This window comes from Rhinolophus sinicus, chromosome 9 (genome assembly GCF_057876585.1).
Source record: "Rhinolophus sinicus isolate RSI-liver-muscle chromosome 9, RSI-T2T, whole genome shotgun sequence".
Taxonomy (NCBI): domain Eukaryota; kingdom Metazoa; phylum Chordata; class Mammalia; order Chiroptera; family Rhinolophidae; genus Rhinolophus; species Rhinolophus sinicus.
This window is the reverse complement of record NC_142509.1, coordinates 16,315,724-16,343,297: the sequence shown is the minus strand read 5'-3', so window position 1 is coordinate 16,343,297 and position 27,574 is coordinate 16,315,724. Positions and strand designations below refer to the sequence as shown.

At 60.1% G+C, this 27,574-nt stretch overlaps 2 protein-coding genes and 1 long non-coding RNA gene across 5 annotated transcripts; 2 read left to right on the top strand and 1 right to left on the bottom strand.

Annotated features, from left to right (window-relative positions):
- Window positions 1-382: 382 nt before the first annotated feature.
- Window positions 383-15,917, top strand: ZDHHC8 (zDHHC palmitoyltransferase 8). Of its 3 annotated transcripts, none has more exons than XM_019755920.3 (11): window positions 385-613; window positions 7,517-7,638; window positions 7,817-7,974; window positions 8,069-8,241; window positions 8,435-8,537; window positions 8,914-9,005; window positions 9,175-9,316; window positions 9,529-9,649; window positions 9,721-9,830; window positions 11,100-12,100; window positions 14,967-15,917. In XM_019755920.3, the coding sequence occupies exons 1-11, from the start codon at window positions 510-512 to the stop codon at window positions 15,190-15,192; spliced, it is 2,352 nt and encodes a 783-aa protein (XP_019611479.3). In that variant the 5' UTR covers window positions 385-509; the 3' UTR covers window positions 15,193-15,917. The 3 variants fall into 3 exon arrangements, with proteins under 3 accessions (XP_074177983.2, XP_019611479.3, XP_019611480.3); XM_019755921.3 differs by lacking the exon at window positions 14,967-15,917 and adding an exon at window positions 13,203-14,383 and having other exon boundaries at window positions 388-613; XM_074321882.2 differs by lacking the exon at window positions 8,435-8,537 and having other exon boundaries at window positions 383-613; window positions 8,069-8,314.
- Window positions 15,912-24,142, bottom strand: CCDC188 (coiled-coil domain containing 188). Its single transcript, XM_088800870.1, has 7 exons — window positions 17,929-24,142; window positions 17,767-17,823; window positions 17,618-17,677; window positions 17,423-17,487; window positions 17,176-17,233; window positions 16,889-16,938; window positions 15,912-16,799 (listed from the first exon to the last, which is right to left on the bottom strand). Exons 1-7 carry the CDS (start codon window positions 19,033-19,035, stop codon window positions 16,613-16,615), a joined length of 1,584 nt encoding a protein of 527 aa, XP_088656996.1. The 5' UTR covers window positions 19,036-24,142; the 3' UTR covers window positions 15,912-16,612.
- On the top strand, window positions 21,083-26,381 carry LOC141569280 (uncharacterized). The gene is made up of 4 exons (XR_012492783.2): window positions 21,083-21,215; window positions 24,138-24,464; window positions 25,623-25,694; window positions 26,194-26,381. It is a non-coding gene; the product is annotated as an uncharacterized LOC141569280 (long non-coding RNA).
- The last annotated feature ends 1,193 nt before the right edge of the window (window positions 26,382-27,574 follow it).

Below are 27,574 nucleotides of genomic sequence, written 5' to 3'. Positions count from 1 at the left end.
GTCCTCTATTGTGTCCACCGGGAGGCATGGCCTGCAGTTGTGCAACGGCCGAGTGGCTTCAGAGAGCCGCGGGCACTCGCCGGGCTGGGGCACCAAGGCGAGGAGAGGCCCGCCGTCCGAGAGTCCTGAGCGCTGCGCAGGAGGCCGGCCCTGCTCTGTCGCGCGCCGGGGTCTGGGGTCTTGGGGCTGCAGGCTCCTGCACTCAGCGCTAGGAGAGGGGCGTGCGCGTCATCGCGGATCCCTGGCCCCGCCCCCTCTCCGCCCCGCCCCTGTCCCGCCCCCTCGTCGCCTAGTCTACCTTAAGGGGCGCGCTGACATCAGCGCGCCGCCGCCGCCACCGCCGCCGCCGCCGCGCCGCCCGTGGGGTGGGATTTCCTCCGCCGCCGCCGCCGCCGCCGCCGCGCCGCCGGTCCTGCGCCGCGTCCAGCCCGCCCCGCCCGACCCCGGTCCGACCCCGTCGGCCCCGCCCGCCCGGCCCCGGGGAGGGATGCGGCGGCGCGGCACCCAGGATGCCCCGCAGCCCCGGGACGCGCCTCAAACCCGCCAAGTACATCCCGGTGGCCACGGCCGCCGCGCTGTTGGTCGGCTCCAGCACCCTGTTCTTCGTGTTCACGTAAGTCCACCGCGTCGCCGGGGCGCAGGGGCCACATTCGGGCCAGAAGGGGCAGGGACCAGGTATAGGAACAGTGTACAGCCCGACGGGATTGAGGTCAAGGGCCAGAGTGCTGGCCAGGGCAGGGCTGGCACCAGGGCTGTGGGCAACGTGAGCCCCCACCTTGGGCTGAGGCTGTGAGTGTGCTTTTCCTGGGGCACCAGGGAGTGATGAGTCCTGTGTGTTGGGACACTAGTGCCTGGCAGACACCTAATGAGTGTGCCAGACAGGCCCTGGGTGTGAGGCACTGGGCCTGGACAGGAGAGTGTGTGCAGTGGCTGCCCAGGGTGTGGCTGCAGCCCTCCCCTCCCCACAGGCTGCAGGAGGGGACGTGGGCTGTCCAGAGCCACCAGCCCTCCCGCAAGGAGCCAAGGGCGGCTCTTGGGTCCCCTCCCGGCTGTCTGACCAGGTCAGAGCCAAGTTGTTTCTGCGTAGGTGTGGCCTGGCCAGTCTACCACGTGCCTGCTCCACAGCCCTGGGAGACACTGGCCTGGCAGTTACCCTCCACCCTTCCTTGACCTCAGGAAGACCCAGTGATCATAGCTGGAGGGCCCAGGCCAGGCCACACGCAGGGACACAGACCACGGCCAGCGTTGGGACCCTGGAGGCAGGAAGGAGGCAGGGCTCTGTGCTCTTGCAGCCTTAGCTTCCTCACCTGAAACACAAGCTGGCTCACAGACCAGAGTGGCAGGCTGGTGACACAGCTCCCTCTCCATGGTCATGGGGGCCCCCGAAGGTTCCTTCTGGCACCAGGAGGGATTGGAAGCTCCAGACTTCAGCCTCGTGGGTCTGTGTCCACCCCCTTTCCACAAGACTCAGGCTGACACAGCCCTGGTTACTAGAGCAATGACCAGTCAAACCTTCCTGGGGACCTGAGGCCTCACGGACGGCTGTTCAGAGGTGGGTTAGCCCCTGAGTGTGAGTGAGCCTGGAGCAGAGTGGGCAGGGGCCAGCCTGACACCCTCTCACATTAGCAAGAGCAAGGTTGGCTGCCCTGTGAATGCTGAGTCTGCATTGGATGTCTGTGGAGGCAGGAGAGCCCCCTACCTGGACTCCAGCGCTGGGTGGGTGCCACAGGCTGCCAAGAATGTGTTTAAAAAGGCCTGTGTGGATGGGCTTATTTCTGGCTTTGGTGGGCAGGCGTGTTCTTGTCACTCAGATGCTGCTGGCTGTGGGCAGAAAGGAGAGGGGCAGGCAGGCAGCAGGTGCAGAAAGAGGGAGGACATGTCCTGCTGGGTCTTCTGGAGAGGTGAGGCCCAGTCCAGTCCTGGCTCTGGGGCCAGTGTGGGGGTTTTGAGGGAGTTTTGGCCTTCACGTGCCTGTCTCAGTTTCTCACTTCCTAAGTGCAATTCAACATTTTTCCTCTTGACTTTGAAAGTGATAAAGGTTCTCTGTTGAGAACTTGTGAAATGCAGAAAGAAAAACGTAAAAAGAAATTGAAATCGACCTCACCTCAGAGAGCCTGCCCATCTCCTGTCCTCCTAGGCTCACCTGGCCCCCCTGTCTCCTGCTTGCGTGCTTGTTGTGAGGTGAGCCCTTCCCGTGATTTCAGTGGGCCTTTACTCTGCTCTCCTGTGAACTTGACTTGTCCCCAAGTGGTGGGCTCTTAGGCTACTGCACTCTGCTGAGTGTCAGGGCTTCTTCCTTCCTGTGTCATCACAGCTGGGGGTCTGGGTTCAGGGACATCAATGCTGGGAGGTGCAGGGTTTCCTTGGGACACCGCACCTGTGTATGGCAGGATGGGGACCTAGGGTCACTAGCTGGGGTTCAGGTGAAGTGACCATCTAGTCGAGGGAGTCTTGCTCATTCTCCAGGACAGGGTTCTTCTACAGCCCAACCCTGAGGCCACAATCCCTGGGCCGAATAGACCCTGGTCTGCGTCTGCGCTGGCAGCTGGGTTCCTGAGAAGGGTCTCTGTTGGGCGGACCAGGCCCACCGACACCAGCACAATGTGTCAATTCTGGGCAAGGAAGGGTCCAGGCGGCCCCCTTCTTGGGACTGGCTTCTCGTCATCCCAGTACCCACGCTTCTGCCCTGTTTCTGGGCCCAAGCCTGCTGCAGACTCAGACGTGTGCTGGGAGGGAGCAGCTGCTCCTGTGCCCTCCCCCCCACCCTCGGGCCCATAGGATTCTGTCTTCTCTCCCTTTGCTCTTGGACTTCACTGGATGCTGAGAGGCCCCAGGCCTCCTCTCTGCACTTAATAAGCATGAGTTGCCTCCTTTGGGGCAGGTCCACACAGGCAGTAGCTTCTCGTGTCATGTAGGATAGGGAACTGGGGTCCTGGAGGACCAAGGACCCCTCCTTGGGCCAGCTCATCGAGGGGGCTGGGACCAGCAGGTCATTCAGACATGTTGCCAGGAGAATCTGGGACGTGGGAAAGATGCCGGGAGGTGGGGGCATCCCCCCTCTGAGGATGGGGAGCTTACCTCAGGGCAGATTCCCAGTGGCCTTCCTCTTCTAGCCTTCCTGGGTCCCTGGTGCTGTGTCTCCCCAGATCCCAGAAGCCCTTCACACTGGCTCAGTGCCAGCTGGGTCAGGTGCTGAGAGGAGTAGCCAAGAGTCCCCTGCCCCTTACTCTCCCAGGGCCACTTTGCAGAAGGATGGGGACTGTGAACATCAGAGTGTTGGGCTTTTTGGCAGAATACCAACATCTGGGGCTGGGCTGGGTCGGCTGCCTTGTCTCTGTCTGGGTCCAGCGGGCTGATTTCTGGGATATTGGGGCTGGGTTTTAGGATGGGCCTGAACCTGAACCCTTCCCATGCTTGGAGGCCCCGTCAGGGAGCAAGGCCCAGCCTGGGACAGTGGGAGATCCGGCCCAGGACCAGGCTAGCCCGTGGCAGGCCTAGGTAGACGGAGACTGTGGCAGGGGCCACACCGGGCGGTGGTGTGAGCCTCCTGCCAGGACTTGTTGCATGTGGCCTGGGTAACCCTGGCTCCCTGAGTCTCAGTTTCTCCATCTGCTGAGATGTCTATAGGGATTGGATGGGTAGGTGCACGTGGCCAGAGGCTCTGCCTGGCCTAATCAGAGCAGAGTGGCCGCAGACCCTCGGTCCCATGTGCCCCTGTGCGTGAACACAAACAATGTTAATGAAGAACGTGATTTAAATGAGAACGTCTGAGTTAAAATTTTCCATTGTATATTTGGCTGTGGCGCACATGCTGCCCCTGCAGAACCCCCTACCTCTCCAAGGCCCCGAGTCCCTCTTGGGAAGGTGTCTCCCTGCCTTCCCAGGAGGGACTCGGGGCCTTGACAGGGGTGAGACCCATGGCATTGGCATGTGTCCCTGACACTCAGGAGACGGGCTGGTCAGGGAGGAGGGCTAGGAGCCTCAGTGAAGCCATTGCCCCAGGCCTGCCCTGACCTGAAGTGTGGCTGTAACCAGCAGGGAGTGGCCGATCTCTGCCCACTGGGCTGAGCCTGTAGTGTACCGTTCCCTGGGTGGAAGTGGGGTATCATTCCTGTGGGCTGAGGGGCCCTCCTGGAGTCTAGAATGGACTCAAGGTGGACTGAGCAGTGCTGCCTGCCAGGCCCTGCCCAGAGCTTGCATGTCCTCACATGTCCTCACGCTTGCCCAGTCTGCAGGGAGCAGAGGGACGCTCAGAGGAGAGGAAGGGCAGTGCGAGGCAGCTGAGCCCAGGTTGGATGGAGCTAGGGTCAGTGGGAGGGGCGTGTCTGCACATTGGTGTGTGTTTACATGTCCATACGTCTGTTTGTGCAGGTGTACCTTTACAGTCATGTGTATATATGTTCATGCACATGTGCCAAAGTGTACATATCAGCACACACAAATGTTTGTAGATGTGTGTGTCTTACATGTCAGCACAGGTTTGCATGTGTCCGTGCACATGTGCCTTTTGTGTGTGATTATGTATGCACATGTGTCTACATGCTTGTGCACCATGCACACATGTATCCACATGTATGTCTCGGAGCATGTTTGTGTGTGTGCAGTGCACACATGTGCATGCATGTGACCCTGCATGTGCAAGTGGGTACACGTGTGTGTCTGTGCACATGCCTGCATGGGCTCTTTCATCTTTCCCGCCTTAGCTCACACATTTCCCGAGGTGGCTGAGTTCCAGGCCTCGGCAGCATTGGCTGATGAGCCATCCTCCTTAGGCGTGACCCAGGCCTGAGTCCCCCTTATGGCATGGCCTGGTAGTGAAGGCCACCTGGGGGACGATGTGGGGACAGGAATATGTGAGAGTATCTGATCCTGGGTCTGAGTCAAGCCTGGGGCATCGGAGATGGTGGGCAGAGGGGGCAGTGGCTCAGGTCCCAATTGGAGGACCTGCACCCCTCCTGAGCCTGCCAACATCAGCTAAGGCCCTGCCCTGCCCTGCCCAGGTATGTATAGTCCAGCGCCTCAATGCAAGCGTTGTCAATGCAAATCTGTCAGAGTGCAGATTTCCTACGTGGCCCCAGTGCCGCACAGCTGCCACCTCTCCAGACTCAGGCATCTCACCCATGTCTAGCCCATGTGCCCTGAGGGTTCATCAAAGCTCAGGGAGGACAAAGCAGTACAGGCCACCCGGGCCAACAGGAGCTCTGGTCAGCATGGGGGGCTGTCCTTGAGGTTCAGTCTCTGCTAGCCTGGGTAATGGTTCAAACCCCAGCTCAGACGCAGACTCGCCCCAAGGCCTTGGGTGTGTGTCAAGCCCTCAGATATCTGCTCTTGGTCTGTGAAATGGGAAGGACAGAAGAGAAGTGCCCTCCTACACAGCTGGGAGGGTGAAATGTATGGTCCACTGTGCAGGGCAGGTGGGCAGCGGGCCCTGTGTATTCACCAGCAAAACCTGAACAGAATGGTGGGCAGTGCCCACACTCCGGCCTCCCCCGTGTGTCCTCCTGCCTTCAGTGCCCACCTGCTTGCTGTGCCTCATGTCTGCACACCCTCCTGTCCTCAGCCGGCCGCAGTGGACCCCGGGTCTCCTTGGCCTCTTACTTTCCCCTGGCCCTCGAGCTGTGCAGGTGTGTGAGGGCCTGCATTTGCTTTAATGCTCTCCTGTCACTGTCTTGAAATTCTTGGTATTATTTAAACAAGCAGCCTGTATTTTTATTTTGTACAAATGATGTGGTCACCCCTTCCCATAAGGTGCCATGAGGAGGGGGCTCACACTACCTGACAGGGGTCTGAGGTGTCCCACCTCTGCCTGGGTCCCGGGCATGCCTGGGACCTGTGCCCCCTCCCCGCCTCGCTGGACAGACCATGCCCACTGTCACCTTGCTGAATGGGATTGGATCAGAGGCCACAGACACTCATTGAGTGCCGTCTGTATGCCAGGCTTCAGCCCCCAGGGATGCGGACTGTAGAAGGCATCTGCTGGTGGGCATTCCAGGCTGCCTGGGAAAGGGGTGGTGGAGGAAGGCCCTCCCAGCAGAGGGAACTCTGTCCTTAGGCCGTGCATCCACCTCCATAGCGGTCCTGGAGAAGAGGAAGGGGTAACTCGGGCTCCGTGTGCCAAGTGTGCTGCCGTGGGAAGGGAATCTTTAAATAGCCTCTTGCCTTCCACTAAAAATAGCGAAGTTCTGCTGCCATGGAGGTGGTTGCTGGGGTGGTGGGGCTGGCTCCTGGCCAAGACAGGCGTGGGTGCGCCAGTGTGGCCAGCCTGTACTGGGTGGCGGGCAGGGCTGTGGGCACTGCTCACCCTGCTGGCAACCACAACACCCTGTCCTCATGGTCAGGGCTACTGTGGGGGGTCCCCACCGCCCCCCGAACTCCAAGTACTGTGGGCCTTGGTACTGGGAGGGGAGCAAACCCCCTGAATGTCCCTGCTTGTCATGATAGCCAGGAGCCATAGAGGAGATGGGGAGCCTGAGGCCAGAGGGGCTTTGTGGGAGCCAAGTGGATGGACTCAGGGTCGGGGCAGGGGGCCACAGACCACGTGTCCAGGGACTGGTGGATCTCCACAGAGGGGGCTCTGGTCAGGTCCCAAGAAGGCTGAGGAAGACATTCTGTATGGCAGAGCACCCATCAGGGAGGTGTGTCTGACCCTTGCAGGGTACCAGGAGTCTGGGAAGGCTTCCTGGAAGAGCGGGCAGATTTGGAACCAAATGCTGAGGGGTAGTGAGAAATGGTGAAGGGGTGAGGGCGCCATACTTTTTTAGAGTCTCCAAATGCTCTGCACTGTCATGTGGAGAGTAAGGTGACCAACTGAAAAAAAGGGGCTACCTAGGTGGGGGTGTGCCTTGAGACCGTGTCCTTCAGGGAAGAGCAGGGGTGACTCCTGCTCTGCATTTACTAACTGGGAACTAGGGCTCCTCATGCCCCAGAATCTCCCTGCTGAGGGGGACCCACTGGGCTGGGGACAGGTCTGGGTGAGGACTGGAGGTGGCCTGAGCTGCCTGGCAGGTTACTGGCCTCTGTCCGTCATGGCACATGGGCAGAACGGCTCATTTCCCTCCCGGGCTCCTGCCTACAGTCTGCCCCCCTAAAGCAGGGGAGCCCAGGAAAGATGCCAGGTAGGATGGGAGGACGTGGGTGGGCTCAGGCCACCCCTCCGAAATGGTGCCACCCCAGGCCTATGGGCCTCTCTGAGCCTCAGTTTCCTCAACTGTGAGTTGAATTCCTAACAGCCACCTGGGGGCCTGCAAGGGTCAGAGTTGGCACACGGAGTCCGCTCACTATGGACAACACACACAGCCCCTGATGGTTGGTTGAGCAAAGGAGCAGTGGGCTAATGGATGGGGGGTCTCCCAGAAGGCCCAAGGCAGCAGTGGCTTTGCTGACTGCCATGCTGAGCGCTGCTCCATGGCCTTGAAGCCCTGCACACGCATGGACATGACTAATTCCTCTGCCCCCGAGTCCCCCTTCCCCACCCGCTGTACCCCCAGACCCAGCTCTGCCCTGCTGTACAACACAGGTGCCCGTGGTTGACACGAGCTGTGTCCCCAGCCGTTCCCGTCTACAATGGCATCATCTTCCTCTTTGTACTGGCCAACTTCAGCATGGCCACCTTCATGGACCCCGGCATCTTCCCCCGAGGTAGGGCCCTATACGGGGGCAGGTCATCTGCTCACATTTGCTAGAGTGTGAGTGGCTGACCCGGGAGAGTCCTGGGGGCGGGGATCCTGGAGGGTGGGCTGGCAGAGATCGGGGAGGGGCTGTCCTGCCAAGGAAGTCACTCTCCTGCTGCCCCCTCCCCCTTGGTCCTGGCCCACAGCGGATGAGGACGAGGATAAGGAAGACGACTTCCGGGCCCCGCTGTACAAGAATGTGGATGTACGGGGCATCCAGGTCCGTATGAAGTGGTGTGCCACCTGCCACTTCTACCGCCCGCCGCGCTGCTCCCACTGCAGCGTCTGTGACAACTGTGTAGAGGTGACCACCCCGCCCCCACTCCGTCCGCCCCCTCCCCCTTGTGTGCTCCCTCCACCCTGCCCGCCATACATCCTGACACGTTGCTCCTGCCCAGGACTTCGACCACCACTGCCCCTGGGTCAACAACTGCATCGGGCGCCGCAACTACCGCTACTTCTTCCTGTTCCTGCTGTCGCTCAGTGCGCACATGGTGGGCGTCGTCGCCTTCGGCCTGGTCTACGTGCTGAACCACGCAGAAGGGCTGGGAGCTGCCCACACCACCATCACGTATCCTTGGCCCGACCACAAAGGCAGTGTGGGCCGGGGGCACAATTCACAGGGGAAACCAAGGCTCAGAGGGGTGGGTCAGCTGCCTGCGAATCCCCACAGGGTGGGTGGCCCTCCCTGGGTGGGGGGGGTAGTTTGTCCGCAGGCACCTGCTCCGTGTCTTCGCCCACGGCCGTTGGCCTTAACGGGCCAGCATGGCTGTCATGTGTGTGGCTGGCCTCTTCTTCATCCCTGTCATCGGCCTCACCGGCTTCCACGTGGTACTGGTCACTCGGGGGCGCACTACCAATGAGCAGGTGCAGACCCTGGGTAGGGCCACACTGATGAGGATGGGGGTTCCCCGATGCTGAGAGGGCCAGGGCTGCACAGGGTGGGTGGGTGTTGGAACAAGGCTGCAGGTGGCCTACGCAGCTGTGGTGGGGGAGGCTCTGGCCCTGGATACCCCAGTGGGGCTTGGGGTGTGGGGCCATGCCACTGCGGCCACCAGTGAGGGCCCAGAAATTCCACAGCTTCCTGCAGGGCCCGGGGGTGACCTGGGTGGGGGGCACCTCTCTGCTCACCTGCTCACTCTGCCCAACCCATGAGGAACCCCAGCTGTCCCCACCTGTCCCTCTACCCACCTTGGCCTGGACCCTGGGTAGCCAGGCTGGCTCAGGGGTCCCGTGTCCACAGGTGACAGGGAAGTTCCGCGGGGGTGTGAACCCCTTCACCCGAGGCTGCTATGGGAACGTGGAACATGTGCTGTGCAGCCCCCTGGCTCCCCGGTGAGGCCCGGGGGGTGGTGGTGTCACGGGGCCTCTGCTGGGTTTGGGGTGGGCAGCTGCTGACCCTAAGCCTGGTCCACTCTGTCCTTGGCAGGTGGGGCCGGTCCTGCCCTTGGTGTGTGTTTAGGCTGGGTTGCCCTGGCCACTGACCCCTCTTACCCCGGCACAGGTATGTGGTAGAACCACCCAGGCTGCCACTTGCTGCTCGTCTGAAGCCTCCCTTTTTTCGGCCTGAGCTCCTGGAGCGAGCTGCACCACTCAAGGTCAAGCTTAGTGACAACGGGCTGAAGGCCAGCCTGGGCCACAGCAAGGTGGGGACCCTAGGGTGGGTAGGGAATGGGGTGGGGGTCAGACCCTTGGGGCCGGGAAATAGCTAGGTTAGAGGGGCCTAGAAGAAGGGGAGGGGGAGGAATTGGGTGGATTCTGGGGAAGGGTTCAGTTCCCAGGGTCCTGGGAAAGAGTCTCCAGTTAAGCCCCCCCACCAACCTACACCCTACCCACCACTGACCATGCCCCCTCCCAGTCCAAGGGCAGCCTGGACCGGCTTGATGAGAAGCCACTGGACCTGGGGCCACCACTGCCCCCCAAGGCCGAGGCTGTCACATTCAGCGGTGACCGGCAGACCCCACGCCCAGGCAGTGCTGGTGAGGTGGGGCCGGCCAAATGGGGAGGGGCACGGACTGACCCCATCCTGACCATGGTCAATCTCCCCCAGAGAGCACCCTGTCGGCACAGAGGACCAGCCCCCCGACACCCGCCATGTATAAGTTCCGGCCCACCTTTCCCATGGGTCCCAAGGCACCCTTCTGCGGGCCAGGCGAGCAGGTGAGGAAGCTTGGCCCTGCCCGGGGTCCCTGCCCTGGAGACCCTACCCCAGAGGCCTCACCCCCCAGGAGGCCCTTCCTGGGACCCCAACGTACAGGGATCCCAGCTGGGAGCGGTGGAGGGGAGCAGGGCAGGGTGTCCAGGGAGGGCCTGGCACAGGCAGTTCTGGCACCCCGTGCCTTGGCTGGCCTGCCTGCTGGCCCAGTAGGCGGCTACCCCCAGGAGCAGTATGTGCCAGGATGCCTGGAATTCCACCATTAGTCACTCTGTAAGGCCCACGGGAAGGCTTCAAAAGAATCTGAGATTGTTTTAGAAAGCACATTTATTTCCCCGAGTTGTATAGCACTCCATGCTCACTGTGGAGCAGTCGGCAGCCCTGGACAGCCTGAGGAATTCCCCGGAATTCCCCGAGCATGTCCGGGCTGCCTGCCCTCCTTCACAGCCACCTGAGAGGCCCGCCTGTGGCTGGACCAACACACCAAAACCAGCCCCTATCCCACCCCACAGAACCAATGTCCTGCCTCGCCCTGCCTTTCGAGGCCCACTGATCTGGGCAGTGAGTCTGGGCCTCCCTGGCCAGTGTGCAGTGGCCCTTCCTCGGGGTGGGGGTGTGGGGGTGGGACTTTAGGTGCCCTGGGCTGGGTCACCTTCCTGGGATTGTCCTGGATCCCACGAATGGTCTGGTGTTGGCCAAGTGCCCTGAGGCCACATTTGTCCCAACCCACACCCCCTCTGGGTTTTGAGGTTCCCCAGGCTCTTTTCCCAAGCCCAAGCCTATATGCCTCAAACCACAGAAAATCAAAGAGACCCCTCCTCCATGTCACTGTGGCTGCTTCCTAGGCTGGGTGGGCTCCAAGGACACTGCCCTGGGGGTCTACAGCAGCCAGCTGTGGCCTCACAGCACCCTGACCCTCAGAGGTGGGGAGCCTGGGAGAGGGCCCTGGTCACTGTGTGGTGATTACATCTCCTCAAGGTCCGCTCCTGAGGCTGCCCCCATGTCCCCAACCCTCCAGGAACGCACACCGTCCCCTAGGGAGACACCGCCTGGGGCCATTGCCCTGCTCCACTCTGCCCCCACTTCCTGCTGTGGTGGGCGAGGACCGGGTGGTGTGGTCAGGGGACAGAGAACTTCTGGGGACAGCTTGTCACTTGCATCTGACACTACCTTGATGTCACCAGGATAGTAGCCTCCATGTGTGCACAATACCTGGTGGCTGGGCAGAGCGTGGTGGGTGGGCAGTGGTAGATGTGTACCCTCTCTCCCCGTAGGTTCCAGGACCTGACTCCCTGGCGCTGGGGGAGGACAGCATCCACAGCCTCGACTTCACGTCTGAGCCCAACCTGGACCTTCCTGACTACACACCTGGTGGCCTGCACACAGCCTACCCGCCGTCCCCACCCCTCAGCGCCTCCGACACCTTCTCGGGGGCCTTGCGCTCCCTGAGCCTCAAGGCTGCAAGCCGGCGGGGCGGGGACCATATAGCCCTGCAGTCCCTGCGCTCTGAGGGTGGGCCCCCAACGCCCCATCACAGCATCTTTGCCCCCCATGCGCTGCCCAACCGCAATGGCAGCTTGTCTTATGATAGCCTACTTAACCCCGGCTCGCCCAGTGGCCACGCGTGCCCAGCCCATCCCTCGGCTGGCATGGCCAGCTATCGCTCGCCCTACCTGCACCCTGGGGCTGTGGGCGACCCCCCACGGCCCCCACCCCGGAGCTTCAGCCCCGTGCTGGGCCCCCGGCCGAGGGAGCCCTCTCCCGTGCGCTATGACAACCTGTCCAGGACCATCATGGCCTCCATCCAGGAGCGCAAGGATAGGGAGGAACGTGAGCGGCTGCTGCGCTCTCAGGCCGATTCGCTCTTTGGCGACTCAGGCGTCTACGACGCACCCAGCTCCTACAGCCTGCAGCAGGCCAGCGTGCTGTCCGAGGGTCCCCGCGGCCCTGCGCTGCACTATGGCTCCAGAGACGACCTGGTGGCTGGCCCCAGCTTCAGAGGCGCCCGCAACCCTGCACTGCAGACATCGCTGTCTTCGCTGTCTAGCGCTATTAGTCGGGCGCCTCGGACCTCCTCCTCCTCCCTGCAGGCCGACCTGGCCAACAACAATGCCCCAGGGCCCCGGCCAGGCAGTGGCTCGCAGAGGTCTCCCCTGCGCCAGGGCCCACCCTCGCCCCCCAGCACTCCCCGCTCACCCACCTTCATGGGCCCCAAAGCCGTCGCCTTCATCCACACGGACCTCCCGGAACCACCGCCCTCACTGGCCGTGCAGAGGTGGGTGCTGGGGATGCTGCAGGCTTCCCCACATGGGGCAGGTGTCCAGCCTCCTGTGGGGGGCCTCTTGGCTGAGCACATGTGGGTTGTCCAGGAGGCCGGTGACCACCTGTGGGATGGGCCTCCCCTGCCTTGGAGGCTTCTGGCACTTGGAGGGTTGCCCAGCTCCCAGGATGCCCTGGCACGTCCCAGAGTGCGGGAGGATTTGCATCTTGAGCCCAATGCCTCACATTCTCCCCTGGCCAGCGCAGACCCATGAGTGGGGGACCCCAGGGCTTTTTCCTCAGGAGATGGTCCCTGTCCAGGAGGCTGAGTCTGGGGGACATTACCCCAGAGCACAGTGTGTTGCCCTGGGTGGGACACACAGCTCCTGGAAGCAGAGGCTTCCCTGCTTAGAGATGGGGAAACTGGGACTGGAGGGGCAGGCTGGTCCCAGGTCCCCCTAGTAGGTGGGTAACTGAGGATGCCAGGCTAACTTACCTGGCAGGTCAGGTCCAAGTACAAGAACCAAGCACCTGTGTGTGGATCCCATGCTAGATGCAGTAGCATCATCAGGGCTTCACTCCAGCCGCATTGAGTGAAGGCTTGGTCAGGGTGGCAGCTGCACAGAGAGGCAGGGAGGCAGCTGAAGGAGGGAGAGGCTCTTGCCTTCATGACTGTTTGGGCAGTGAGGTCATTGCTGGGCAGTCTGTGGGGCAGGAAGGTGACCCCTCTTTTTTCTAACAGAGCAGGGGAGGGGCCACACATTTCCACTGGGCTCCCCAGCTTAGGGCACCAAGGTGGGGCAGGACCAGGGGCTTGGCTGGTTGGTATCCACCTGGCCTCCCTGTGCTTGTGGTCTATTCCAATGGTTGGGACCTAGGGACCTGGGGGAGAGGGCGTGTATGACAGCCATTCTGACATCTGTCTTTCTGTCCTGTGACAGCACAGCCCTCCCCCTGCAGGTTCTGCACCATTTTCTGAGTGGGACTTTTTGAGCTCAGAGGCAGGGGCTACCCAGGGCTCCGTCTGTATCGTTTGTCCTGTTGCCTCTGCTGGCCTCTGTCCTGCCATGGTCCCGTGTTCACTGTGTGTGTGCATGTATGTGCTTGTTTTGATGCAGGGACCACCCTCAGCTGAAGACCCCCCCAAATAAGCTTAATGGACAGTCCCCGGGCCTGGCCCGCCTAGGGCCTGCCACCGGCCCCCCGGGGCCCTCCACCAGCCCTGCCCGTCACACACTCGTTAAGAAGGTGTCCGGCGTGGGTGGGACCACGTACGAGATCTCGGTGTGAGGACTGACTGCCACCCATCCACTGTGGCACTTCGGGGACCAGGACCCCCCAGCAGCTGCCCCCCTTCTGACTTCTCTGCTGGGGAGGAGGCCCAGGCCTGGTACGGATACATCAGCAGGAAAGAGAACCAAGCCTCCATAAGTCTGTCCCTTGTCCTCCGCCTGTCCATCCACTTATCTGCTCACCAGGGCATGGCCGGGCCAAGGGCCACGGGCTACAGGATGTCTCGGTGGCCCTGCTTCCACAAGTTGGGGCCTTGAGGTGGCACTTGAGGTTGTCACCAGGCTAGCCTCCACCCACGCCCCTTACAGACAGGTCACTGTGGCCCAGAGATGGACAGAGAGGCCTAGGCCCCTGGCTGTCTTCGGACCAAGGGCCTACCCGGCTGCTCCTAACCCGCTGCCTTTCAGGGACCGGCTAGAAGTTTGTAGCTTGGCGAGGCCGATTCTTCTGCAGGGAGCCCCGCCCTGGCCCACAGGCACCCAGCTCCAGGACTGCTCTGGGTTCTGACGGACAGGTGGACAGACAGACGAACAGACCACCAGCTGTGGGTGGGGTCCTGGCTCCATGTGTCCCGTCTCGCCTAGCTGGTGGGAGTGTCCCCATGTCTGCGCTGAGCTGCCATGCCACGTCCCATGTGTTAAAGCTCGGGCTCCCGCTGCCCCACTGCCGGGAAACTCGCTGTCATTGAAGCCTTAACCTCTGCTTTATGCTCTTGTGGGAGGTGATGGGGGCAGGTGGGAGCAGGCACAGGCTGGATGCTGCCACAGGGGCTCTAGACCAGGAGTCCCTTCCTGCCAAATAAGAGTCCCCACCCCAAGGCATCAGAGCTGGGGCCGCCATAGCCTTGGCGCCTGCGTGGGAAGCACATGGGGAGGGGGTCCGAGTTCTGCCTGGCACCAGGGACCTGAGAGTAAGCACACAGCAGCGTCCGCTTGCGTTGTATGTTTTATGTTTTTATATCTACATCTATATATCTATAATTTTATTAAAAAAAGAAAAAGAGTCATTTCTATCCATTCCTTGAGCAAGGCCAGGGCTGTTGCTGCAACTCAGGGGCTCCAGGGTGGGGGGCAGAGCTGGTCAGGCTCTGGGAGAGGTGGTGGCTGGCAGCATGGGGTCAGACGTTCCTTGTGGGCATTTCTGCTGACTTAAGCCGAGTTGGAGGCCAGGGAGGCAGGGGCTGGCCCATGGGTCTTTGGCTGACAAATGTGCGGCTCCCCTGGGTCTGCGTCATCCCTGGCAGTAACAGGGCATTTAGAGAAAGGCTGGGGTTGCGGCTTCCCCAGGGGCACCCCCGGGAATCCAGGAACTTAGGGGAGATGGAGTAGGGGGTGCATACAGGGCCACCTGCTGGCTGGGGACCCTGTGGGGGCCGTTGCCATGCCTGCAACTGCATTTACTGGACCACCCCCTACCACCTATTAAATGTGGGGTTGGAGGCATCGGGAATACACAGCTTTTCGGGGCTGTGACAGCTAGGCAGAGATTGGGGGGCTGGCCCCTGGGCCTTGGAGCCTGCAGTGGGCAGCTATGCCCTATGCTGACTTCCACCTTTCTGCTTCTCTCTCATGCGACGCTGCGGCCCACAGGGGGCGGATCGGCACTTGCAGCCGAGGATGGGGGCGGCGTGGCCCGCCCAGGGTGCCCCCCGGCCTGCACCTGTGCCACCTTGGCCTTCCTGAGGACCGCCCACCATTGCGGGTTCCCTGGAGCCCCGCTGCTGGGGTGTCCCCCCGAGGTGCTGTGTGCCGCCTGCACTTGGCCGCCTCCAGCCTTTTCCCTAGATTCTCGGGGCCCGAGCGGGACACCAAGTAGGCATCTGTGGGTCCTGGGACAACCCTGCCCAGGAAGACAGTCCAGGAGGCCAGGCTGCTATGACCCCTAGGGTATGGGCTGGAGGTCCCCTCTCTACCAGCCACACCAGGACTGACTCCCAGCCCACTGGGGCCTGTGACCCTGTGCCTACCCACCTCAGGAAGTCCCCACCTGCTGCAGGGAGCTCAACACCCCAGGAGTCCCATCATCACCCTGACCTCCCTGCCTGACCAAGCACTTTAGATGCCACTTCTGCCCCAGGGAGTCCAGGCCTCTGTGGTTGGGCTGGGGTGGGGGTCTCAGGTTGCCTCTGCTGGTCACTGCACTCCCCCCTCCCTGAACCCAGCATATGAACAGATGCCTTAACCTCCTGGAGTTGCCAGCCTGCTGAGCCCTTCAAGTCCTGCCAGGGTGGAAAGAGACCTGGCCGCCTAGCGCAGCTAGCCGGCTCTGCCTAGGCCCTGCCTGGGCAGTCTTCACTCCTTCACACTGAGATGTCTGCTTGGGGAGCTCCGGCCCTGCTGCCCACAGCCCTGCAGTCCCCAGCCAGTGGGGCCTGGCCACCCCCGGGGCAGGGCAGGGCCCAGGCCAGCCCTTTCCTGCCTGAGCAGCAGCTAGCTCTAGTTCTCCCACTTGGGGATGAACAAGCCACAAAGCTACTCTCTATGTTCTAAAAGGTTTTCCTTGCCCCAATTTAATGCCCTAAATAAAATTTTTGGTGTTTACCTCCGCGGCTCTGTCCACCAACGTGGGCCCCCTGTCCTCTGAGCCTTAGGGCAGTGCCAGGAGACTGGACTGGACAGAGACCCAGGGTTGGAGAGAGGAGAGGAGTGGGTTGTGGGCTGGGGGGAGGACCGGGTGGGTGGTGGCCAGGTGGGCGTGGGGAGCAGTTGTAGTCTTCCAGACAGGGATGGAGGGTTATGTGAGGGGTATGAGGTCAGAGGGTCAGCAGATTCAGTCTGAGAAGCTGACCCCTGATGAGGGAAGAGGCATGAGAATCCCCATTCCTCACTATCAGTGGAGACTCTCCTCCGACATCCTCTGCTCAGAGCCCTCCTGGTGGCCAGGGCAGGTTGGGAGCTTCCTGTGGAGGGGCTGCCGTCCAGCTGGCAGATGGGGCATGAGGGCCGAGGTAGGGGTGCCACCCTGAGGGACCCCCACTGAGAAGTCAGCCTCAGGATGCAGCAGAGCCTCCTGCCCCCATTTCCATGGAAACAAGCTCACATGCAGTGTGTGTCACCACTATATGTCCAGCTGCAGGCCCAGCCCTCAGGACAGACCCCGCCTCCACCCTTCTCCGTGGCTCCTGGCAGAAAAGGTGCTCGGCAGTGCTGTGGATAAGGGCCGGCACGGCCGCTGGGCACCTGGGGCCGCGCTGGCCGCCTGGCTTCCTCCTCGCTGGGGCCGCTGGGCCTCCCGCCTAGAAGGGCAGGAAGTCGTCCACCTCGAGGCGCAGGAATGGGCCCAGCAGGGCCCGGAGCTTCCAGACGGCAGCACGGCTCAGCAGGGGCGGCACCAGCCCCTCGAAGGGCGCAGGGTCCACCACGTACACGTAGGCGGCAGTGCAGGCCAGCACAGCACCCAGCAGCAGCCTCAGGGCCAGCAGCCTGCGGGCGGTGGCGGTCAGGGGGCAGGGGTGCCCTCGGGATGGTCCCAGGGGACTGAGCTCTGCCCACAAGCTCACACAGCCACCTACCAGAGCTGGCCTTTGAGGCCTTCGGAACATTCCAGCTGGGGCTTCGCCTTCTGTGAGGGGAAGGGGGGTGGTTGGGTCAGCACCTGCCCCAGGGCAGGGGTCCCTGCATTGCACATTCCTGCTTCCCCTGCCCAGGACAGGCACCTGCAATCTTGTCTCCTGGATGACTCTGGTCACCTGGCTCTTGGTGGGGCTCCCACCCTGGGGCCTCCTTCCTGAAGCCCACCTCTCCCCTCCCTGAGTAGGGCCTCCAGGGTGGGAGACTGGGAGAGGGGTGGGGGGCTTACTGCTGTGCATGCTGTCTGCTGCTCCTTCCTGGTCTGGGTGCGGCAGTGGGCACGATCCCTGGGGGGGCGTGGGTGGGGGGTTACAGAGTCAGGGCCATGTGTGCTCCCTGCCCCAGCCCGGCAGGATCCCTGGCCGGGTGCTGTCGAACGGGGAGGAATTAAGGATTTATCCACCCCATCCTGACCAGGACACCTGCCCCATCCCAGCTCAGCCAGGCCCCTCCCCATCCCCGCTCCCCCACATCACCCCAGAATTTCCAGCTGAATGTCCTCCATCTGGTCCAACACGCCCCGGATGTCCTTCTTGAGGTTCTGAGGGGCAGAGACAGTAAAGGGTCCTCTACCTCTGACTGCCCTGCCACACTCCCCTGCCACTCACCTCCCTAACCCCACCCAGTTCCTGCCTCCTTCATCCTCTGGGTATCACCTTTTGGGGACCTACCCGGAGCCCGGAAGCCTGGTTGTTTAGGGCCATGTGTACCTCGGCCACGCCATCCCACACCTGGCGAGGGAGAGGCTGGGTCATGCCCGGAGGATGTACCCCACCACGTGGGTCCCCCAGAGCCCCTCCCACCCTAGCCAGGTGGGCACCTCAGTAATGGCCATCTTCTTCCTCTCAAAAGATAATCGGATCCGCTGCAGCTCGTTCTGGGGGAGGGGCAGAGTGTGGGCATGGGTAGAGCCAGCGGGTGGTCAGCTCCTTCCTCTCCACCTACCTGGGACAGCTGCACCAGCCCAGCTCTGGGTGCCCACCTGGGACTGCTGCACAAAGGACTCCTCCCCCCGGCACAGCTCCCGTCGCAGCAGCTGCAAAGATGCCCTGTCCTCCAGGGGCTGGGTACCAGCCTGCTCAGGGGGCTGCAGAAAAGCCCCTGGGTCAGCCTCAAGGTCATGGACACCATCTGTGGTCATGGACTTCTTGGGAGCAGGAGTGGGGGTTGTGGTGCATGTAGTCACAGGGTCACTCCTGACAGCCACCCAAGCAAGGTCCTGCTGCTGCCCTGCACTTACCCAGGCCAGGGCTGTGCAGCTTGAGTGCTCTGGGCACAGAGGCAGGAACTGCTGCCCTGGCCCCAGAAGGGCACCCAGCTGCTCCCGCAGGTCCTGGTTCTGCCTTTTCTGGGGGTGGGTGACAGAGAGAAGGGACTGCCTGTCACAGCTGCTTCTTGGGCAGGAAACAGGCAGCCAGGGCTGGGGCAGGGGCTTCAGGTTAGAGGAGAAAGGCAGGGTGTTTGGGAGGTCCAGGAACAGCTGCAAGCCCATTGCACAGACGGGCACAGAGCCTGCGGCCAGCCCTGCAGCCTTGGTGGTGGGTGCCTCACTCACCAGATTCTGGTTCTCCTGTTCCAGCTGGAGGAAGGACTGTTCTTCAGGCCCCAAGGGAGCACTCTGGAGCTGGGAGGGGGCTGCCCTGGGCGAGGCCGGGCTCCCTGTCACCGGTGGCAGGGACGGGCATGGGCAGGGTCTGGGCCCTGAGCTGGAGGCTCCCCCCTGCCTGGCTGGCCCCTGCTCTCTTCCTGAGTGCAGGGGCCAGCCCCACGCCAGCCCTGCCTCCATCTGTATTTGTCTCACCCCTGCTGGATCTCTCGGTCTCTGTCGCAGCATCTCTCTCTCTTCACTTGTAATAAAGCTCTCACGTACCTCACTGCCTACCCTGGGCCCCCTGCCTCCTGTTCCCGGGGCTGGGAAAGCCCTGGCAGACTCCATTGAGTGAGTGGAGTTGAGAGGTACCAGGCAGGGCCACCTTACAAATCCTTGGCAGGGTGGGTCTAGGCATCCTCCACGGCCACTCGAAGTTGAGGGTTGGGGGCACTGGGGGTGGGAGTGGCCACAGGGTCCCAGGGTTTTTGGTCCCTCCATAGTTCCCTGTGACCCCTTCCTGACCCCAGGTCTAGGCTCTGGCCTGGCCCAACCTGCCACCCTCTTACTGAAGGAACTCCAGGTGTCATGGCTCACAAGTCCAATTCAGGGGTGCCTGTCACAAAGGCCTGGGCACAACCAGGGAGGTCACAATGGGCAGGGGCGGTGGCTTGTGGGGCCCCTCCCCACATGTCTCTTTTCCTGAAGTACCCTCATCTGGTCACCCCCTCTGCGTCTTCCGCATTGCACCTGCCTTAACTATTTTCTTTTCTTTTCTTTTAAACTTTTATGTATTTTAAGTGTGTTTTTCCAAGACCCAAGTCAAGTAGTTGTTTCAACCTAGTTGTGGAGGGCGCAGCTCCCAGTGGCCCATGCGGGGATCGAACCGGCAACCTTGTTGTGAAGAGCACCGCTGCGCTCTAACCAACTGAGCTAACCTGCTGCCCCAGTTATTTTCTTAAAATGTAAGACACATAGTTCAGACAAATGGTTACAACAAACTCAAACAACAAACAAAGTGTTCAGTGTGATCCTCCCTCCCCATTCTGCTCAGCTGAGCATCTGACTTCACTCCCTTCTCCACACAGAAGACATCATCCCCCAGCCTGGCTTTTTTTACCTAACACATCTCCAGGGTTTGTTTGTTTTATTTACTATTTATGTATTTATTTAAAAATAATTTACTGAACATTAATGGTCCTGTAAGGACAATCGTTATCCTCTCCTTATAGGTGGGGAAACTGAGGCATGAAGACAGTCACTTGCCCAAGGCCACACTGTTGTTAAGTGATGGCCTTGGATTCCAGCTCGTCCTTCACTGCTTCAGAGGCCTTTTTAATGACTGCAGAGTATGCGTCCAGGAGTGCGTACTGGTTTGCGTACCAGAGTCAGGTCCCTGGTTTGTTTCTCCACCCTTCTTTCCAAGATTCCATCATGCTGACTGTGTACCCCCCCTCATTCCACACCTCATTCCCCCACCCCGGCCACTGCTCGTGGAGTCTGTTTCCATGACCTCTTTCTTCGTTCCCTCCCTTGTTCGATGGAAATGCGTCTTCAGGTAAGGACCTCAGTGATGTGGATCAGAGGAAACTTGCATCTGTGAGCAGCAGAAATGGCCACAAATCCCTCCTCTGTGTGTTATTGCCCCTCTGCAACGTGACTCTGCCCACTTCACATCAACGGATGAACAGATGGAGTCCCTCTCTACACCCTGGACTCTGGGCTAGCCTGGGGCATTACTTGAGCCAATGGATTTTTAATAACATGTTGGCCATCGAGGCTTGAATGCTTGTGTGTTGGGCCTTGCCCTCTCTTGCTGCTCTGAGGACCCTCTGCTGTGGGGGAGGCCTTGCTGTATATAGTAAGTGAGGTCACGGGGAGAGAGGCTTCTGTTATCCCACCCAGAAGCCCAGCGAGATCCTCGGAGAATGGCCTCACAGGGTGGCCAAGTTGCCACGACCTGGGTTAAACTGTTTTAGCCATGACGTTTTGGAGTGGTTTGCATGTGGGAATAGATAGTGAGACCCCTCACAGGTCTGAGAGATTCTTGCTCTGACCTCAGGCTCGTTGGACGTCAGGCTAGCAAGAGAACCAGCTCAGAGGGGGTTTTCCCCCGGGAATTCGAAGGGCTCCCTATGGTCCTCCAGGCCAGGCACGACTGCTGCTCTTTTGAATTTCAGCAATCATGTTTTAAATTTCCAAGACATAGTTACTGTTCTTTGAGATACCCCTATTCCTTTTTGCAGAGCATCCTGTTCTGTTTTAGAGATAAGTGGGTTTAGGGGGCGGGGGAACCGTTTTTTTCCTGCATTTTTTCTATTCTCTTTGTGGTTCCTTTTTTTCTGTTTGCTCTTAGGACTTCCTATTAGACATTGTCCACGAATGTCTGGTTGTTCTACTGCTGTGTATAAGGCAGGCGGGAAGGAGCGGACTGCGCGTTTCTGTCCCTGTTAGGAGCTCGAGGGTCCTCACGTCGGGCCCCTGGAAGGAAGGCCTGCCGACGCTGAGCAAACGTCTACTCTGCGTTTCGTTGATCTGGCTGGAGTGAGGGAGGGATTGCTGCGGAGTTTGCTGGAGTAGTCCTTGTGTCACCTGCAGTCCCTCACAAGTGTTGGATCGTCACCCCAAGCTAAGGCTCATGTCTCACCAGGGGCACACAGGCCAAGCTGAGAAGCCCAAAGGTAACGATAATCCCAGAGTGGGTTCGAGGGGGATCCTGGGCTCCACCCATTGCATCCTTCTGCTGCCTATGACTCTGGGAGGCCTCCCTTCCCAGCCTGCGAATCTGGGGTTCCCTGATGCACCCACTCCTTTACCCAGGCTGTGTTCCTGTGTGCTGGAGGCTCAAACCCAGCCCTGAAGACCCCACTTCTCTGAAACCTTCCTTCCTCACCCCATCCCTGTGTCCCTGAGCTCAAGAACACCCCAAAGTGTGTGTGTGTGGAGGGGCTCCAAGAGTGAAAGAAGGTCCTGGGGATCCACAGTCATGGTGGCATTTCCACGAATGGGACGGATATGCTAATGTTTGTGAAGCACTCTGCCAATCAGTGTCCTTCATTGGAGTAGGGGATCTGCGTCTATCTGAGCTCCAGGACAGGGGCCTGTGCAGGCCGGAATTCCTGGTCAAGGATGGAAGGCATGGCTCTAGCATCGGGTGGGGGACGCCAGGCATGGACCCACTTGCCATGTTTCCTGTCCAAGTTGCCATGACACCCATTGGCCTCAGGGAGCCTGGAACCCTTGAGCAGGGACTGGGCTGGGGAAGGATAGGAAGCCCATGCCCTTCCTGCCCTGAGCCAAGCACACCTGCTTCGACTCACTGTGGCCTCAACATTCGATGCCCACACTCACTTCAGTAACTGGAAAATAGGCCCAAAGCAGATGGAACTCGATGGGTCCCTGGGTCGGCCGCTGCCTCTCAGGAAGGGTCCCATCTCTGTGCCCCCAAACCTGGACTCCTGGCCCAGACCCTCCCCCTCTAGTCCTCAGAGCCGCGTTGCATGTCCTTCAGGCCCAGCAGACTTTCTGGAGCAACTCGAGCTGGGCTCTCCCCCCTTACCTGGGCCATCAGGTCACTCTTGGCCCCTCACCTCCTTGTCAGGGCCTGAGAGGTGAGTTGTCCTTTGCTCCGAGTGTGCAACAGAGACTGAACCGTGGCTGGGGTCCATGGGCCCGAAGGGTAGTCTTTCCCCTCCCAGGTGCCCCTAGACTCATAGCCCGGAGGATGGATGGATCCACTGGGTGTGGCCATATGAGGGGTGGGGTGGCCTGGGGAGTGATCGGCCCACCCCAGGGCCAGAGGGCGGGCATGCTCCTGGAAGGTGGGCACATGTGCTGGGTGCTGGGCAGCTCCCCTTCCCTCCCCAGTCTGTGAGTGACCCAGCAGAACTGGCTGGAAGTGGGTCCTGAGAATGGGATGCAGGTGAAGGTCAGAGGAGGGTGCTGAAGGGGCTGGGCTGTGAGGTCCTCCTGGATGGTTTCATTTCAGAGGCTGAGGCTCAGATGAGGGGGGCATGCTCCCATGATTGCCCTGTCCCCAGCATGGCCGAGCACTGCCCAGGGCCTAGGCCATGGCAGACCACTTGTCTCCCCTTCCTCGGTGACTCTGGACACCTGCTACTCACACTTTTTATTTAAGAATCAGAGAGATAATAAGAATGTCAGGAAAATCCTCTCAGGGACACACAGCCCCAATAAATTACCACCAGTTGGTATGTTGGGGACTCCAGGTAGGGAAGGTGACCATGCTGGGACTCCTGTGCCCCAGGGTGGGTGAATTAAATGTGCCTACACTTGCATGGGCCCAGAGGAACCCCCCAAGAATCTCACCCAGCTAGGCTCACCTCTTCTCAGTACCCCCATGGCCACCTGGTAGCCATAGTAGTGCCTGGGGTGCTAACATGGCCAGAGTGCCTAATGGCCAAGGTTAAGGGTCACCTCCCCAGGTCTTGACGGGGTCAAGAATCCAGGACACCTGCCCTCCTTGCTCTCTTCCCTCTGCCCCTACGGCTTTTGCTGGGAGTGGGCAGTGCCAGACTGTGAGAACCGGGGTTCATCCCTGTACCTAGGCAATGGGCCCAAAGGAGTTGAATGGGAGACTAGGGGTTGGATGGAGGCTGGAGACCTCAAAGGGCCACAGGCCTGGCTAGTGTCCGAGTATCCCTCAGTGCCTGAGTGCTCCCTCCCTCTGAAGGACTGGGTGCCCTCTCCTGGCCAGCGAGGAGTGGGTTCCAGGATCTACCACCAGATGGTGCCACAACCCTGCAAACTGGCTGCAGGCTTCAAAGGACCCCAAGCCCCTGGGTTTAGGAGCCAGGCAGGGGTGGGTCCACCCAGGCTGAAGCTCCCAGCAAGGTGGGAGTAGTGCTGGGGGTGAGGGAGAAGGTCCCGCCCCAGTTGTATCTGTGGTTCCGTGGGGGCCTAAGGCAGCGGCTGGCTGGCTGCGGGGATCAGAAAGTGCCTTGTCAGGGTCAACTCCTGGTTCACACTGAAAAAATTACCCTGCACTTACCCCGAGCACCCCCTTCAGGGGCCCCTTGCCTGCTCTCTCCCAAGGGGCTGGAGCTCCCCTCTAGGTGCCTTCCCCAGTGTGAAACCCTGCAGGCAGGTCTGGGCTGGCCCCATGTTGCCCCGTTTGTCAGTGGGTAGCTGGTGTGAGGGGGTTTCACAATTGGGTTCTTTATTTGAAGGTGGGTCAGCAGAGCATAGCCTGCCAACACTTGCAGCAAACTCAGTCCACAGTTTGGGTCAGCTTCTCCCCTACCCAAAGGCCCCCACGCTCCCCTGCCCCCTACTCAGCCCCAGGCATGTTAACTCACCCGCTAGCTAACTGTGACCATCATACCCGCCACCAACTAGCTTACAAACTTACTGACCATTCAAACAACTGGCCACCTATCCCCCCTCCCTGCTGGCCTAGCAGCTGCTCCCCCAGAGCGTGTTAGTGCCTGACCTTGAGATGCCATGGGACCCCTGGGTGCCCAGCCCAGCCTGCTGGCCGGTTGGCCCCCTGGTGTCAGCTTGGCTCAACAGGAGGGGTTGCCGGTGGGTAACTCCTGCTCTCTGCTGCTTCTCCCTTACCTTCTCCCTCCCTCTGGCCTCAGGTCTGGCTTTCTGGGGAGCCTGGGCTACGATGCCAGCTGGTTCCCAACCTACCACCCACACCATCAGCCAGCTATCCAGCAAAGGAGCCTGCTGCCCACCCACCACCCGAGTGTGGCTGACTGAGCACCTCTCAAGCCAAAGCTGCCCACTCGGAGCTGCGGTGGACCCGCCAGGCACCTCCTGAAAGGCAGTGAGCCATTCTTCTTAATAAGGCCCTGAGAAGTTGATCAAGGGCAATGTCATCTCTCGCTGATGCGTGCTGAGTGCCTGCCATATGAGGGAGACGGTTAATTTATCTCAGGAACTGGGCACAAGTTATAAAAATGGTAATTTCTTAGAAATTCAATTACGTGTTTTCATTGTTATCCTTGGTAATCAAGGAAACGATTTTTAGAGAAAGGCTGTGGGACGATACAAACCAGGGGGAGGATCAGGGGTGTGTCTACTGGGGGCCCAAGCTGCCTGGCCTCAGTCTTCCCACCGAAGATGGGCCCATCTGGGGCCCTGCAGGCCTGCAGGGGAGGGAGACGAAGTGACTGAGGCTGCTAGAGACGCCCACTTTTCCACCCAGCGCCCAGGGCTGGGCATAGTCTGTCTCCTGAGGCCTCTGCAGGCAACAGAGTGGGGCTACTTGTGGGGTTCGGACCTAATTTTTCCCTGAGCTCTAAGTAACGTCCCCAGGATTAACGGTGTTGGCAGCTAACAGCACCAGGTGATAGGAAAAGGGTTTTATGGCCCGAGGGTAAAATTGAACTGGCGTCTGGATGTGGATTTCCTAGATGGGATTTTCCTTCACTGCAAAGGGGCACGTTTCATGCTAATTACAGCTGCAGCTCCTTGTAGCTCATCACCCACAGCCATGCATGTGTTGGGGTATTCTTCACCCGCAGGGACAGGAGATCAGGGCTGGGGTCACCGCCAGGCCCTCTAATCTGGCACTGGTTCTGGGGGTAGGTGACCCCACCCAACCAGAGGCCAGGGAGGGAGAGAAGCCCTGAGGGAAGGAGGGGCTGGCCTAGCTGGGTCATACCAGGGAGGGGCTTGGAAGGAGGCCCTTAGGCTGGAGGTGGGAGGTCTTCCTGGCACCCACACCCGCAGGCCCCCAAGCAGCAGACTCAGGGGTGAGGCCTGTTTTGTCCTGTGGCAGGGGCTGGGGTCCTGGGCTGAGCTGGGTATGTAGTTGGCCTTGGGCCTGGGTCTGCCACCCTTCAAAACCATTTTCTACCTGACTCCCAGCTGCCCAGTGCCTGGCCAGACTGGCCAGGAGCAGCACCTGCCTCCAACTGTCCAGTGTGGTGCCACCCTGCACCAGGGGCTTCGAGGTTCAGGATTCTGTCTTAAAATGGGGACGGGGGGACCTTGGAGGAGGTGCTTACGGTGGACCCCTTGGGCACGGTTGGGGTCTGCAGAGGGACGGCAAGGTCACCCTCCATACACAGACAGGTTGTTGTCACAGGCCAACAGCTCCCTGTCTCCCACCACAGGGACCCTGACCGTCAACATGGACCCCTCTTCCCTCCTTGGAGAGAGCAGTTGCCTCATTACCCACTTTTCAGGTGAGGACACAGTTCCACAGAGGTGAAGGGCTTGTCTGGGGTCACATAGCAGGTAAGCAATAAAGCAGGCAAGTCACGGGCCTGGAAATATCCAGAGCCACCCTCTCCTGCCAGGGGCTGGATTGTGACTGCGTCCAGGCACCAGGGGCAATGGGCCAGGACCTGGCTGACAGTTGGGGGCTGGGCCAGGGAAGAGGGGGCATTGCCAGCCTTGCAGCCACTGTCCTGGGGGACATATAGGGGGCCCACCTCCAGGGGACGTAGGGTGACCCCTTCCTATTGTCCTACCAGGCCCAAAGTGGCCCCACCTGCCAGTCATGACCTGACAGGAGGGTGACAGTGCCCAGAATCCTTAAAGGGGACTTTTCCAAGTAATTACCTTCAATTCACTTGCAGTAAATACTAGGCTGTTTTTTCCCTTTCCAATAATTGGACTTATTTATTTTTAACTAAAATTAAATGTTTTCTGTGAGTTCAAGATATAACATTGTCCTGACAGGTCTGGTTAAGGCTCTCTCTCTTCTTGACTCCCGAGGACAGCCCACCAGGCAGGGAAAGGGCTGTAAAAACGTCGCTTGCCTGGGAAATTCTGGGTCCTGAAGGATCAGTTTTCATTATCACTGCTGTCACCGTGAACTTGACCGTCGTTACCATCACTTCCATCATCGCTGCCACCATCGCCTCCACCTTCACCACCACTGTCACGGCGATCACTTCTCTGGCACTGCCTAGCAGGGCTGCTCCCCCATGAGTGCATCCTGGGGCCTGGGCATGACTCAACTTTCTCCCCAGCTTCCCATATGACCTCAAAGCACCAGACTAGGAGCATGGCCCACACCCCGGGTCCACACCCAGCTTTCTACCTGCTGGCCTCTCTGAGCATGGGGGCCTGCTGGGAAGATTGCACTGGGGAGACTAGACTGCAAGGTGCCTACCACGTGGCAGGTGCCCACCGATGGCCCTGCTGTCCCTAGGTAAACCCCCAACTGCCTGCTCTAGGCCCATGTGACCCCACAGGCCTCACTGACTACTCAGCCCCACTGCAGTCTCCAGTGTCCCCAGAAACACTGGACTCCGTGAGCACCAGACACAGGAGGAGCCACCAGGAGCCACCCTCTTGGTCATGGGCTGGTATGAGAACAAGACAGCTGTGCTGCTGGCTGACTGGGGCTGGGGAGTCCCTGGGTGGGGACACAGCTGGCACTGTGGGCTAACATCATATGACACCCGTACCTAGCAGCACAGTGGATGTAAGATCCCTGAACACTTGTCGCTATTTTCAGTGAGTTGACACAGTAAGGTCACCCCGTTGACCCCGGCCCCTGGTCCCTTGTTACCTGGCAGCACTCCATAGCCCTTCTTGAGAATCATACCACTCGGCCCTTTTGGCCTGCGATGCAGGAGACATGTGTCATCCCCATCTCACAGAGAAGCAAACTGAGGCTCAGAGGCAGGAGATTGGCACAGCCAGTTTCTTGTCATCTGGCCCAGTGGCTTTGCATGGTTGGAGCTCACCTGGCTGCTTCTGCTGAGCACCTGGCCCTGATCCCAAGCCTCTAGGGTTGCCACAGTGGGGCCCTTTCTGAGGCCCTAGGGGACCCTCCCTGCCTCACCCCAGGCAGGAGAAAGTATATGGAGGTGCACTAAACCTCCCTCTTGTTTAGGAAATATTAGTAACAATTAAAAACCTTAAATCTTGGTGACACTTCCAATGGCCAGACAATTAACACAAGAGCAGATAATAATTACTTAATGATTAATAACTACACTTAATAGTTTTCAAAGTAATTGTGATAAAGAGAAAATTAAATGAAAACCCATCAAAATTGCGGCTGCCTTGCACAGTGTGGGCACTTTGGTGCTGGGGACGGCCATCTTAG

Excerpts from the sequence above, each read along its gene's own strand:
- ZDHHC8 (XM_019755920.3), top strand. The coding sequence starts at position 510 with ATGCCCCGCAGCCCCGGGACGCGCCTCAAACCCGCCAAGTACATCCCG. Across the intron at positions 614-7,516 it reads ACCCTGTTCTTCGTGTTCAC|GTGCCCGTGGTTGACACGAG; the intron begins GTAAGTCCACCG and ends TGTACAACACAG. Across the intron at positions 9,831-11,099 it reads TCTGCGGGCCAGGCGAGCAG|GTTCCAGGACCTGACTCCCT; the intron begins GTGAGGAAGCTT and ends CTCTCCCCGTAG.
- CCDC188 (XM_088800870.1), bottom strand. The coding sequence starts at position 19,035 with ATGGAGGGACCAAAAACCCTGGGACCCTGTGGCCACTCCCACCCCCAG. Across the intron at positions 17,678-17,766 it reads AGAAGATGGCCATTACTGAG|GTGTGGGATGGCGTGGCCGA; the intron begins GTGCCCACCTGG and ends CTCCCTCGCCAG. Across the intron at positions 17,234-17,422 it reads ATTCAGCTGGAAATTCTGGG|GGATCGTGCCCACTGCCGCA; the intron begins GTGATGTGGGGG and ends ACGCCCCCCCAG.